General features: G+C 39.8%; 3 protein-coding genes and 1 long non-coding RNA gene across 4 annotated transcripts in view; 2 read left to right on the forward strand and 2 right to left on the reverse strand.

Annotated features, from left to right (window-relative positions):
• SYCP2 (synaptonemal complex protein 2) overlaps positions 1 to 7,213 on the reverse strand; it is a 28,082-nt gene extending 20,869 nt beyond the window's left edge. Inside the window, exons 1-8 of the mRNA XM_035343646.1 lie at positions 6,673 to 7,213; positions 6,051 to 6,414; positions 4,158 to 4,298; positions 3,784 to 3,912; positions 2,812 to 2,916; positions 2,236 to 2,260; positions 1,233 to 1,318; positions 276 to 364 (exon numbers count right to left, since the gene is read on the reverse strand). Coding sequence (XP_035199537.1) covers positions 276 to 364; positions 1,233 to 1,318; positions 2,236 to 2,260; positions 2,812 to 2,916; positions 3,784 to 3,912; positions 4,158 to 4,298; positions 6,051 to 6,080 — 605 coding nt within the window. The 5' untranslated portion in view covers positions 6,081 to 6,414; positions 6,673 to 7,213. The remainder of the gene's footprint in view (positions 1 to 275; positions 365 to 1,232; positions 1,319 to 2,235; positions 2,261 to 2,811; positions 2,917 to 3,783; positions 3,913 to 4,157; positions 4,299 to 6,050; positions 6,415 to 6,672) is intronic.
• On the forward strand, positions 324 to 11,128 carry LOC118176607. Its single transcript, XR_004755488.1, has 3 exons — positions 324 to 334; positions 2,148 to 2,151; positions 10,998 to 11,128. It is a non-coding gene; the product is annotated as an uncharacterized LOC118176607 (long non-coding RNA).
• A 1,277-nt stretch (positions 11,129 to 12,405) lies between these two features.
• PPP1R3D (protein phosphatase 1 regulatory subunit 3D) lies at positions 12,406 to 14,231 on the reverse strand. The gene is made up of 2 exons (XM_035343649.1): positions 14,062 to 14,231; positions 12,406 to 14,031 (listed from the first exon to the last, which is right to left on the reverse strand). The coding sequence occupies exon 2, from the start codon at positions 13,962 to 13,964 to the stop codon at positions 13,044 to 13,046; it is 921 nt and encodes a 306-aa protein (XP_035199540.1). The 5' UTR covers positions 13,965 to 14,031; positions 14,062 to 14,231; the 3' UTR covers positions 12,406 to 13,043.
• Positions 14,232 to 14,404: 173 nt separating this feature from the next.
• Positions 14,405 to 14,487, forward strand: part of FAM217B (family with sequence similarity 217 member B) — an 8,026-nt gene continuing 7,943 nt past the window's right edge. Inside the window, exon 1 of the mRNA XM_035344095.1 lies at positions 14,405 to 14,468. The gene's annotated coding sequence lies outside the window, so the exon portion shown is untranslated. The remainder of the gene's footprint in view (positions 14,469 to 14,487) is intronic.

Consider the following 14,487-nt stretch of genomic DNA (forward strand, 5'->3'; position numbering starts at 1 on the left):
TTCACTGTGCTCTACACGCATCCTTATAATTAAGAGTGTAATTGTTTAAAGACAACTGGGATGAAATAAAACCTAACCCAGATTGAAAATGAAGCAATTTAGGACTGTAAGGGAAAAAAAAACAAAACAAACAAACAAACAACTTTGAGAATACCTGCTCACTGTCATTGGCAACATAACAGCAAATCCAAAAATGAGTTAAACAGGGACTAATCTGCATGCATTATATAGAGTCATGGTTAAAAAATAAAAATAAAAAATCAAAAATTATTTACATGACAGGCAGCATTTCCTTTGTAGAAAATAACTTTTTCCTGGCATCTCGAGGCATGTTGTCGAGCATTAAATTAAGTTTTCTTACTACCTAAGAAGAGTGGAAAAAAAAGGAGTATATTAAGTCAATTGGTAAAGTTTAAATTATTCTTTACCTACATTTTGGGCCTATATCAAGTATTTCGTATGACTGAAGAAAATCACATGCTTAAGTAATTGCTAAACAAACAAAAAAAATGGTTCTGTTTGATCTTAAATGGCATCCATCTTAATAAAACTACCTCAACTTCTATAACTTACATTACCTTTACTATGAGTATCAGTTGTTAAAGGGTTAGGTTTCTTATTTGGGTAAATTTCTTATTAGGGGGTAAATTTAGCACCAAACTTTCAGAGCTAAATTCTGTCTGCAGTGGATTGCTGGCTGCAGCATACCTCAAATTTGCTTTAAAGAGCCTGTGCTTTTGAGACATAGCCTTTAAAGAAGGCTATTATAAAACAAAGAACAAAAAACTTTTCCTTTCTTTAAAGAGGAAGAAAAGCCCGAAAAAAAAAATGCTGTTAAGTAAAATATGAGAAATTTGAAGTACTCTAGAAGGCGTGCAAGCTTCTCACAAGTATCTAAAGTATTTATTACATTCTCAAAGATATTTATAACAACTATATCACAGTGTCTTATTTTCTATGCATTTGTATAACTTTTGCAACAGAATCTTTCTACCACTGTTTTGTAATTTATTGTTCAAAGCAAAAATTAAGGGTCAGTAGCTGAAAGTTGTTAATAACATAAATGACAACAAGCATCCCAGAAAAATATTAAATCATCTTTCAGATACTACAACACTATTCTTTTTTTTTTTTTTTTTTTGGAAGGATTTGTACAGTTATATTACTATCTTTTCAAAGTCTGTTTTAAACACTAAACAGAAAACTGCTGCTTAGAAAAAGGAAACGTTTACCTCCTGCTGGACATAAATACTAATTCTTACATCAGCAATGAGGGTACATGTTCTCAGAACAAAGTTCTCCAGCATTTGCATTTTACCTAATGAAGAGAGGAAAAAATAGACTTAAGGTTGTCAGTTTTTTTTAGGGTGCCCCCTCACCTAGCATTTGAAAAAAGATTCTTATTTGCAGGTATAAGCATAGCATGTCTTTCTTTCCATATACGATTACTATACAGGATATGTAAAAACAAGTGCCTTAAACTTCACAGGGGAGATGCAAGACAGAATAGTACTTCAATTTATAATAAGTATGTCTTTCTATGTTTACATGCCTTTCTATCACATTCTCACTGCACAAGTCCCCAGTGCATAGAGCTCATCAGCATACTGTAACTCAGTTGTGAGATAATTCTGACCCTGGGATTATGTCTTCCCAAGGACAAGGAAGGGATCATCACTTTGACAGTGACAGCCAAGTGGTCTTTCTGCCACTAGCATTACCTCACTGAAAAGTACGAGTGATATTCATGAAAACAATATCCACAAAGACATACTACTGTGCTATGGAGTGCTGTGGCTGTTAGAAACGTGGTACTTTCTAATAAAGCCTCCACTTATTTGCCATCACTAAATAGATGCTTTCTTGCTTTTATTAGAGATACCAGCAAGATACAAAGAAAATCTGTCAGTACAGAAACGTTAAATTAAACAATCAAAGTTACAGTTGGCATTCAAGCCTTTTATTTATATATATAAAAAAAAGAAAGAGAAACATGGTTCTTTGTGCACAGAATAGCCCCCTTGAGGATAAGCCCTTTTATCTTAGTTTACTAACTGCAGCATGTAGAACAATGGAATACTTGCATTAATCATGAAACCTTATTACACATGCCCAACTCAGAACTACCTTGCCTTTAGATGGCTAAGTAATGTTATTTTAACACCGATAATTTTTAAAGTGTTCTGAAAGAGACATTTTAACTACCATATCTAGAGTATAATTTTTTAAGCTCACCTTCAGGTCTGCTATCATATACAGCCTACAGTAAGCGAGAAAAAAAAAACACAAAAACAACAACAACACTATAAATATTACAGCATAAAATACGGGTCACATGTACATAAAGCAAGTATCAAAAAACATTTAAGATTTTACAATTATTTCATCCTTAATGAGGAATACAGGAGACCTTTTCTAATATCAACTTGAGTTTCCCAAACAGATATTTGTTACATTCATGGGGATTATTTCCCCGATATTTTTTTAAGCAGACATTTTTACCAAAAACTCACAGATCTTACTAAACTTGGGCCCTTGGATTACAGATCAGTATACTCCTAATTTTTGCAATTAAAAAATTAAAAAAAAGTGTCATTTTTTTTTGTTCACTAAATTTTTTTTTCTTTATGGTAATGAGTAAGAATACAGGCAAAGTATTTATCCACCTGTACTCCATTTCGGAAATAATTGTAACATTAACTTAGAAGGATATTAAGTGGAAAAACGTTTCAAAGTCTTTTTGTCACTGAACTACTTATATTTATTTTCACAAATACACACAATGGATTTTATTTGTCAACATATTTTTACCAGCAATATGTTGAAGAAATCTTCAGCCAGAGTTGTAAGGATTTTATTATTTTCATTTCCTCTAAGGATCAAAATTCCTTTTACCTTTTCAAACCAATTAACCATGTAAAGAGAAAATAAAAGCAAACATTTTAATTGCATGAAAAAGGACAAGTTCGTATTATACTTAAGTAAAATTAAACAAACGACACAAAGGTGAAAATAACTGCAACAACCTTACCAGCCTCCTGAGCACACTTTAGAGTGACCAAAATTTCGCACTCAGGTCATCTCAGTCCTAGTTAGTCCTAGTTAGTTTCAATCCATTAGTAAGTCATTTCTGTGGCTTTCTAACACAAAAACTGGAGATCTACTTTTGCAACTGCTGTCACAAGCCAAAACAGGTAACAATGGATGGTGGCTGATTGAAAAAGTGTTTGCAGGTGTGAGTAGAAGCATGAAGTTATTGTCACTTTTCTGGAAAAAGCAGTTCAGAAGGCAATGGAATAATAGTCACCTTCTGACACTGCCATTAACTTTCTTCAGTGAAATCTCTGATGAAAGCATTAAGGAAGTGGTGGTTTTCTTTTTTCAGTATATTTAATACACCGAGTTATAAATGCTTACATTATTTAACGTACACATTTAAATTATAATCTGTTGAAAGAACAGGTACAATATGTTTGTATTCACAAAAAAAAATAGGAAATTGCATGAGAATTGCATGAGAAAATTGTAATTCCTGACTCAAAAACATTATAGTAAGTAATTTTACATGGCGTAATTTGCCAAACTTCCCTTTTAATAGAGCGGTATCACTTTGTAAGGACCCAGTTGTCTAAGAACATTTTGAGTAATGTTTGTTGTGAAATCGTAAGAAATTCTTAATTCAAAAGGTAATCAAAGCCTAAATTGAATACTAAGCTGTTCAGTACTGAAGCATTACTTATGTATGCTTCATTAATATTTTTCAGAAGTTATGGTTATACTTATCTTTCCAATAAGACCATATTTTATCATTGCTGGGAGCCCATCTTCACCGGCTATGCTGATTTTTTCCCCACATTTCCAAAGAGAATTTAGTAAAGTTGAAATGGTTTTGAATTCTTGTTTGTCAAGCTCCTGAAATTGAAATTATGATGACGATTTAAGCTTTAGTGTATAGTGCTAGATGTTACATTTAATTAATCAGATGTCTTTGTGTTCTCAAAAGCCACCCTAATTACAGTTCAAATAGAGATTTTGTTCTTAGACTTTATTTCAGTTTTTCAAATTATCTGCTGGTATAAACCAAGTCAAATGAAAAGAATATTTTTCAGACTTTTAAAATGGCAGTATAGATTATTCTCATATAACAATGACACTACCCGACACAGAAGCTTGTCTAGTTTGTTGACAAACTGTTTGCTGCATTTGTGAGAGACATTTTCACACTCTTCTGTTTCCAGATACTGTTCTAACAATTCAAAATCTTTTCTTCTTGTAGCTTCATCAATTAACTTTTCAAACTGTCGAGTAAAAGAAAATAGAACAGTATTTATGTATGCTCAGGACTGATCTTGATTTAATAAGGTTTAATGTATGTCCTTCATGTGGTAATCTGCTCGATTCTCAGCAAACACACTGAATCACAAAATCATTAAGTGTAAAAATGGAAGTGCAGAACACCATATCTAATATATAAATCATGCAAATACTTACTTTTTGCAACTTTTCCTTAACTGGGTGTTTTTTTCTTTCCTCATATTACATGTGCTTACGTAAGTGCTTATTGTGTTAATGTCCTCTCCCTAGTACATTCAGGAAGTTGCATTTCCAAGTTAGCTATTAGTGACTTTAAAAGCTATTAGTACATTGACTATGTGTTTCCTCGACTATTTTGCCTCTCTGTTCTTTCTAATGCAATTACAAGCAGATTTCAACATTTTGATCTTAATTATCATCCCAACTGCTTCAGGTATACCCAATGCATACGAATTATTTTCATTAGTAACAAATTCCAATTACTCTTGCTTTCCAACCAGCTCCTTAGCACTAACGTATGTCAACAGAAAACTCCTTCCTATCACACTTTGCCATACTGCAAATTTTACTGTAATTAAATACCAAAAGAGGCGCTTAAAGCGTAATTAAGTAATTAAAACAATCCATGCTCATATTCTGGTCTATAAGCACATACCTGCGTCTCACTCCTGGCTGCCATTTTGGCAATTCATCTACTCAGCTGCATAAAAGGGAACAACTGTCACTTGACCAAAACGTGATTCACTGACACAGACTTCCTGTAAGTTTTGCAAACATGGTTTCAGTAATTAACAAGTCAGGAATATATTAAACATGAAAATAGCTTGGGAGCTAAGAAAAGCATTCCTTTCATGGGTAAGCAATTGTTTAAAATTAAAATAGAGGAGAAACGCCGCTCAGCTCTAGCAAGAAGGGCAAGGCAGAGGTTCTGCAGCAGACTGTTCCTGACCTAGGAAAGCGCAGCAGGATGGCAGACCATACTGTCACCACGGGGTCATTCAGATAGGAAAGTCAAAGGCAGAACTCCTGAAGGGCCTCATTGTAAATGGGTAGATGAAATTATTTAGGAAAAATGCGGTAATGCATATGGGGAAAAAGCCTTCTTAATTTTATCAAGTCATGGACTCTGAGCTGCCTAGTACCACCAAAAAAAAGTATCTTGAATTAAGTTTTATAAGTGTTTGTGTAAAAATCAGAAGCAGACTAAAAGTACTTGTTTATCAGATAGAATTAATACATAACAACATCTTGATGCTTTGTGTGTTAATGTCTACCTAGTGATCTACCATGTGCAGTTTTGGTCTCCCCACCCCAGAAGTTATATAGAACTAGACAAAGGGAGTAACAATTAAAACCAAGGGATGACTTCTGTGTAAGAATTAACTGAGAGTACACGTCATTTTTTCACTGCTAAGTAATGCAGAAAGAACATATACAAGGTATTTTTTTCCACGCTTTTTTGCAGTACATGAATGCACCTTCCTACAGCGCAGCCTTTGCTATCACCTCACAATTCTCTTGTGTAGTCAGAGAAGCCAGAGAATCAAACACAATTCCCCTCACAGGTGCCTCCTCCTCGACGTGGGAGCGGCACCTCGACCCTCGGAACACCCGGAGTCACCGGCATCTCCCCCCCAACGTCCCGTTAGTGAGGGACCGCCCCCGGCCGCGCCGCACCCCCCCAGGAGCAGCCGGCGGCGAGGCTGTCGCAAGCCGGCCAGCATGGCGGCCCTCACCTCACCGCCGCCGCGAGGAAATCCCGCCATTTCCCACCGGCCAATCACTCCCAGCCTTACAGTTCGCGAGCCAATCGCCGCCCCTGAGCGAGCTCCCTGCTAGCCAATCGCTGTCGAAGTCGTCCAGCGGGAGGCGGGCTCTTCTTGCCGTGACAGACCAGCGGGTAACGCCCCGGGCAGCCACAGCTCCGGGCTCAGTTCCAGCGGTGTCGGGGGCTCCGTGAGGAGCCGCGGAACCCTTCTCACGTTCGGCCTTAACCGGGCTGGGGCGAGCTATGGAAGCTGTCAGGCTCTCCGCCCGAACAGCTGCGAGGGCTCACACAAAATTTGGGGAATGTTTTTCAAGTTCCCCATGCCAGGAGCCCTGTTGAAAATGGAGTTGTGTCCTTGCTGAAGCTGCCAAGATAACTTGTGGAAACAAAAATAAAAGTTAAAATACATTATGACTTCACCCAGTTCAGTGATCCTTCTCGGGTTAATTCCTTTCAAAGGGGTTATTTGGGTCACAGATAAGGCAACCACACTTAAAAAAATCAGAGAAAATAGAAGGAAAACCATCTTTGGAGTAGGAGAGCACTATGCGCAGGAGCCCCTTCTGCCCTGTGGTACCAGGAACGCGTACCTTGAGCAGAGGTTCCAAAAACGCTGTTCTAGGCACCAAAACCAGGGCTTGGCACAGCTTGAGGGGCGTGCAGAACGGGGAAGGGTCAGAAGCGTTTGTGCCCAAGTTTTAATATCAAATGTCAGCTGAAATAGCTGCAGATCAGAGGTCATAAGGAGAAGGCCAAATCGGGAGAGAAGTCAGTACTAAGTCAGTACTAACATTAGACTCCCGGTGACAAATGACTACACGCTCGGACTTGCTGTTCTGGCTTTAGCAGACAGTGCCAGAAAGTGCATGCAACTGATTGCATCAAGCACTGATGATAACACTGCTTTACGTACTGTACTTACAGTTGACTATTTGTATATTACTACCATTAGAAGCTGGAATTTATTTGTTTTGTAAGATAAATTGAAATAAATTTGAGACTAAATGTTAAAATAACACTAACTGCCTGTAAGAAGAACCTTGTGGTAGGACGCTCAGAACAAATGCAAAGCCAAAGTGTTGAAAAATCAGCTCAACAAAATAGTATTAATACTTACATTGCTGGATATTCAAATATGAAGATCTCCGAAGAAGGAAAGGAATTTGAGTATCTTTCCCTTACATACTTGTGAACTGTGGCATCGTGCACACATACATGCAAAACACAGACTAAAATAAATTCACGCTCTTTTCAAGTGATAAGTTGAAATCAAAGAGCACTATCTCTATCCTTCACTGCTCTCTGGTTAGTCTATACTGGGGATACCTTAATACTCTATTAATACTATGCTTAATGCTCTATTCTAGTGGGAAAGTGAAAACAATGAAGTTGATACTGCTAGTTCAGATTCACATCAATAGCATAGGAAAAAAGCAAAAAAGTAGTAAAGACCAGATAATATAATACCATGTATTTCTAAAAGCACCTTTCTTTATCTGTATGCATTATTTATAACACAATCTCTATATAATAAAACATGACACTGAAATTCTTTAACAAGATAAGCATTTCCATATATTCAATATGATTTGCAATAATGTCTTCTTCCAAGTAACTTTGGCAATGCAATGTTAAAAGTTATTAATGCTGATTAAAAAGTAAATGGTAATACTTGTCTTTATTAATTATGTCTTCTAATTAAATGCCTGTGTTTTGCTTTACAACGAACCTGGCAACAGGTAATTCAAACTTGAACTGTATCAAATAAATGCTTGGCACTAACTCTATGTACATGAATTTTCAAGAAACTAGTGAGTGAAGAGAACCTCATCTGAGCTGAGAAAAGCATAGCAATGAAAATTGGAAGAAGAAATGGAAGAAAGTGCCTCACAACTGTGAGGCACAGAATCAGTTAAGAGGAGTCTAGTACAATTTTGGGAAATGCTCTCTTCATTTCCTTGAGACGATACTAGAAACCTATCAGAATAACTGGCAGGGTGCCTTTTTCCAACATTAGATCTTAAGCCTGCAAGTGCCACATGCACAGATCTGAGGTTAAATGGCAGCAAATTCCATGTAATAAGTGGCAGCATGGTCATTTTTTCAAGCTATAAGCATTTTTTCAAACTAATCACTGTATTTTTTAAAAATGTTTTTCATTTTTAGCAGTTCTCGAACCCACCTTATTTTCCTAAACTACGTTGCTTTGTAAGCAACAACTCATCTCTATGGTGTCCAAAGAGCAACTGCTAGAAAGAGTACCATTGACAGACAATATAAACGGTGAAAAGTTTTTATTACAATCTCTTGTATTAAAATAGCCATAGTTTTATTACTGTTTTTTATATGAATTAAGCACTTTACAATGTTACAACTCTCCACTTAAAAAAAAAAAAAAATGACCTTTTGTCTAACGTATATACTTTATTGACATACTGTGTAATGTACTTTTTGTGGACAAGACAATCAGGAAAAACAACCCCTTTTCATTTACATGAATTCCATGTTTGGTTTTAAAAAACAAAAACAAAACATGCTTGAAAGAACCTTGAAACTGTGGACTGCTGGACATTCATTTATTGTATGACTATAATAAATACAGGTTTTTGAAAGTGCATTACATGACAATAACTCTAGTGAATAATTCACTTTTACAAAATTGTGATAAGGGAAGTGCTTAGTTTGAATACAGTGCAAGCGGTCAAGTCATCCTGAGAACTTACGAAAGTTCGTAAGTTTGCTTTCATTGTAAGTGCATAATACCACTATTTAATGGCTTAATCCTATTTTTTTTTTTTTTTTTTTTTTTTTTTTTTTTTTGTCAACTAGACTCCTTTTGATGCTCACTAGTGAATCTGATAGGAAAAAATGAGTGTAAATTTCACGTCATCTGGCAGGACTCAATACTCATGAGTGAATATTTAACAGCTTAGAAACTGCAGAAAAATGTTTTCCATATATTGAATTAATCCCGAGATCATGCTCAGTTCCATTAGAAGGTAGGCTTGCTCAACTCAGTGACAGACAACTGGGTTACTAACAGCTGCTGTCAGCTCTTCTTCAGCAGTGCAAGACATGCACAGAGATAAAAATAAAAAAAAAAAAAACAACAACTTGGAACAATACTTTCATATTCAAAATCTGCACTTGCAGATACCCTGAGAAGTTGCAGAAGGAAGACAATAAAAGCCAAATTCACTTTGCTGAGACATTCAGTCCTCACTTCCCTGGCACTGTGGTGTACATGACTTTAACCTTTTAACTGACAGTCTCAGCTTTACATAATCTCTCCCTGCTTGCAGTAACACCAAGATTTTGACACTTGCTAGCATGAAAGATTCTCTCCCAGAAGATGGCAACAGCATCTTAATACCAGTAAGCCAAGTGTCATGCTGGGCTCCAGCAACATCCATTGTAAACTGCTGTTAAATAGCAGGCTCAGCAGAGAAGGAATTTATCTGTGTGCTAGGAGAGAATTCAGTTTTATTACTAATGGGAGAAATACAGTAATTGGGGGGTGAGGGTGGAGGCAGGGAAGGGGAATAGTACTTTAAATAGTGCCTTTTATACAGCACATGTGCTTCTGTGTGTACCTCTGTGTGCATATGCCCATACGTTTGTTTTCTTCTTAGCTGAAAAACATGTAAAAACTGTACTTCTATGGACTTTAGTACTCAGTAAACTTGAATGGAATTACTTAAATAAGCAAGTTTCACCAAAGTAAGGATCAGAATTTCTGGTCATGCCAAGAAAGATTCCTCTGCAGTCACTGCAGGCGTGTTTCACCTCACCTGACACCTGCAGACTCCGGTTGGCATCGTTTGGCACGATCTGCACGAACACTGAGAATTACATGCGGCAGGACTCATCCCGCGGTGTTCTCTCCGTGCTCAGCAGAGCTGATGCAGTTCGGCACACCACAGGAACTCTGCTAACTCTGACAACATCCCAACTGACTATACAGAAAGCCTGGGCTGACTCGTTCAGATGCATTATGTCCTGTGTTGCCATACATCATCTGGTCATATGAAGCCCACCACAGGAGGCACCAAATAGGGCCCCTTCTTGCAAAGCTCTTATTTTATTTTATTTTATTGATGCATATGAGGAAGACCAGAGTTCCAGTTCCCTGTACTGATTCTCTATGACACAATAGTTGCTGCCAGATTTAATGGTCACTCTTCTAATGCAGATGCAGAAAATATGCAGCTGGACTGAAAGCACGTTTCAATCCGTGTAGCTGGCAATCATTGCACAGCCTCACCCCGATCTCAGAAGTGTTCTGCCTGCCTTAATGGATATGAAATACCCAATGGAGCAGTTGTGTTGATTGTTCAAATCAATTTCAACTTAAGCTTTTGACCTCTCAGTGCTCCAGTACAAAATTAGAGCACCACTGACATTCATTTTCTCTGAAAAGGAAAATGAAAATTCTTTTATGCAAAACATTAATAAAGAAATGATGATTTTTACAGTTCCCTACCCACAGATAACCACTGGTAATTGACCACTATAGATATAAGTTAAAAACCCATTGTTATTGAAAGTAGGGACACTTACTGTAAGAGCAATAATTAGAACTTGACTCTCAGAGGAGAGCTCTTGCAACCCCAACTGAATTAAAGTACTGGCAAGTGCCTAGTACTGCTGAAAACAAGACATTCAAAGTACATCTTGTATTTCTGCTGTTATACGGAATACCTAGGTAAGCTATATATATATCAAATGTGTAATCTGTAGACATTTCCCTTAGCTTAGAAATCAAAATTGCATGTAACCTGCCACTCCAGTAACAGCAATTACTACCAGAAATCACCAAATTAGAGAATGAAAACAAGCACGATTTGCAAATTCTATTAGTTTTTTTTTTTTTTAAAAAAATGTCTCTTACCTACTGAGACAACAGCCAACAAAGCGCCCTAGAAGGCTGACTAAATACCCTAAAACACGGAAAGTAACCTCTAATTCAACAGTTTTGCTTTGAAATCAGTTTCAGAGCTGTACACATTGGACTGCTGGTATGGAACAAACTATAAATATAAAATTCAAAACAAAGAACAAAATGCAAAATGCCTAAGTTCAAATTAATTTGCATAGGGTTAGTTCCACCATACAGCATTCTAACACAGTTCTCAATGGTTTCCAATAGGATTGAGATTTCTCAGTACTCTGAAAGAGTTCCTCAGCAGCTTTATAGAACCATCATTCACGACTGGCTCCTTTGAAAGCCAAAGACCTAATGGAACTGGGCAACTTCTTCACTTCAGATCCTGGTTTCGCTAAATAGATCGCACAATGAAGTAACAACATGAAGCTGCCAGACACAAAAGTTTTCTTGGGGATTCTACACTTCCAGAATTACTCAGTGGACATTCTAGACTGATGTATACTTGGCTGTGTGCTGATTACATCTGTGATTTTAAAAATAACTTGTGATTTTGATGAATAAGCAGCAATCTAAAATAAGACACCTGAATACACTGCGTGATTTTCATAGTATAGCTCTTCTGAAAAGCAGCTCTTCTAATACTTCCAGCCAGGCAGTTTTGAAAATTTAGGCTATATATATAAACTTTACATGTAATGTTGCATACGTAGGCAAAAAAGCAATGAAAAATCTTTTACTTACTAGATTATGCCTGTCACCAAGCCTGTTGACAATCTGAAGCCACACTAACTCCTCACAATAAAAGTAGCAGAGTAGGAAGCGTCTACTGTGTTGATGGTACACGAGTGTTGCCGTGCTTTCCCTTCTATAGAAGGGAATCTGTGAACACATGTAAATATCATTTTTTACTGATAGGTAAAAACATCACTTTGCTTTGAAGTTCCTGCTTGGTGTTGGAAGGAATGCAGTCTTGGAGTTCAGCTGGTTTATAACCAGAAGTAGCTGATAAGAGTGTTCAAAAAGTATTGCTGCAATGACATTGGGATGCTGGGGAACAACCAGCCGGGATTCTAGCACACTGTTCCAATGAGCTGCTTATACCATGTATTAGCTTTTCTTTCGTCTCTCATATTTGCTTCATTTACAGTTACCTGTTTCAAGTAAGAGTGTAAGATCAATAGCATTCTTACAGTGCTTTGAGATCTTCACGTGTAATTGTAACACGAATGCAGAACTCCTCTAGTTTCCCTCAGTAAGAACAGTTACACAAGGAAAGGACAATTCCTGTACCACCAGCTGCAGGAGAATCCTACTGCTACGTCACGTGGAAAAGATGGGAACCTCCCTATGAAGACCTGCCTTCATACACTCCAGTAACAATCACTCCTGCTGCCTACAAGTCAACAGTGGAGATAAGAAAAGGCACTTTTTTTTTTTCCCTAAAAAAAATAAAAAAATAATAAAAAATAATAAAAAAAAGGAAATGGGCTGATTGGACATTTTCCTGTAGGTTTTGCTCATAACAATGTTTTGTTAATTCTCAACCCCAAAACTAATGGGATTATTTAACATGGTTAACAGTCTTAATTAAAGTATATAAATACAAGTACTTCCCTACAGCATCTGCCATGCAAATTATGCGTAACTGGAACAATGCCCAGACTTGGTGAGATAATACAAACAAAATTAGAAACAAAAACTTAGTAAAGTCACACTGACCACTTAAAAAAACAGACAGTACAAAATAGTAGAATAGATCTGTTAGAAATATTCTGTGCAATCTAGAACATGAAGCGTCCTGTTTTGATCTCTGCTAAATATCTTGACAGCATCCTTTTGAACCATTCTGCAGTGGTTCACACACAAGAGATCACACGGGCTTTCAGCAGATGTAACTCTACACATTTTGGCCCTTCATACTCTCTGAGAGGTTTAGAACAGTTTGTACAGGTTGTTGGCTACCTGCCTGTCCTGAAACACTGCCACCACGTTCAGTAGAGGGGACTGTTGCCATAGGAGCACAGAGAGGGCCACTGAAACTCGCAAAGCTGCTCCACAGCCACTTCCTTTCATTCAGATGAAGTGGATCCAGCTCTCCTCACATTCTCTAGGCATCTTGAGGGGGTGAGTCCGGCAAGTCAGACTGTAGTTTTTGCCCCTGTTGTTATCCCAATACTCCTGCCCGTTGACTTGGTACCTTGCTGCAAACTGGACTACTGAAGACAGCTGGAGGAGGAAAGGGGGCACGGGGAGAAAGAATGTGAAAACATCAACCTGACCCTGCCCGCTTTTCTCAGGGATGCTACTGTGCCAATGAGCAGCCACTTCATGGAGGCTCTTCCACTGGTTGAAGGTGTACCGCACAGACACCTGCTTCTCAAAAGCAACATTGTGAACTTGGATGGTGCCACTGAGCCCCAGATCTGAACTGGTCACTCGTTCAAGACACACCTGCTGCTCCTGAAGTCGGGTGGAGAAATCCATGCAGTCTGCAGGCTGCTGGAAGTCAGGGACTAAACACTGCATGGTGAACTCCAAGTCTGAGCTGCTGTACCAGAGGTCTGAGTTTATGGACAGCCTGGAAAGGACATGCAAGGGGATGGATGGATCCTCCCCAGTCTGGAAGACTTTCACTTCGGTGAGCTCCAAACCCAGAGCATCAGCAAACCTCACCCTGTTCATACGGCTCTGGCACCTGGGAACTTGGCACTGCACCGCTGCTCGCTTCCTCCTTTCAGGTGTTGTAGGCAAAGATCTCGCTCGACGGCGTATGATGGGCCGTAACGCTGGATCGCAGCTGCTGGAAGCACTGCTCTGAAGCTGGTTTGTCTGAGGGCCCCCCTTGGACAGGGTGCTCAGCACACACGTGCTGCTGCTGCTGCGCGCTGCCTGGGGCTGCTGCTGCCCTCGTCCCGGTGCTCCCTGAGCCCGCAGCATGTTCTCGTACAGATCGGAGAGGTAGCTGGGGTTCCTCCGAGGGCCTCGCACCTCCATCCTGAGCTGCTGGTGTCAGCACCGAGCGCGGCCTCTCCGAAGCACGTACCCTGGGGGTAACAGTCAGGACAGTCAGCCGGCCCAGCGCTGCTCTTCTGCGGTGAGAGCAGAGACCTGGAACCTCTTGCAGCGGCTGGAAGCAAACCAGAGGCTGGCGCCGTACGGGGAAGACCCGGGCCCTGCGGCCGGTACGCTCGGGGCTGGCGGAGCGGCCCTTCAGGCCGGCAGGAGGCTCGAGGCCGTCCCGCTTGGTGCCGGCGGGCCCGGGTCTCCCGCTCAGGCTGTCACAGGGACCCCGCAGCCCCCAGGGGGCCGGTTCCCAGTTCCCAGTTCCCGGTTCCCCGGCCCGGCCCCGCCCTCCAAGGGCCGCCTGCGCGGAGCCCCCGGCCCTGCCCCTCCCGCCCCGCCCCGAGCGGGGATGGAGCCGCCCGTGGCCGCCCATGGCCGCCCCGCGCACGCGCGGTGCCCGCCCGGAGCCGCTGGGGGATGGCGGGGCCGCGGCAGGTACCGGCACGGGGCGGGC

Source organism: Oxyura jamaicensis, chromosome 20 (genome assembly GCF_011077185.1).
Source record: "Oxyura jamaicensis isolate SHBP4307 breed ruddy duck chromosome 20, BPBGC_Ojam_1.0, whole genome shotgun sequence".
In the NCBI taxonomy this organism is placed as follows: domain Eukaryota; kingdom Metazoa; phylum Chordata; class Aves; order Anseriformes; family Anatidae; genus Oxyura; species Oxyura jamaicensis.

What these genes read in the sequence shown, in the direction of transcription:
- PPP1R3D (XM_035343649.1), bottom strand. Translation starts at nt 13,964, where the DNA reads ATGGAGGTGCGAGGCCCTCGGAGGAACCCCAGCTACCTCTCCGATCTG.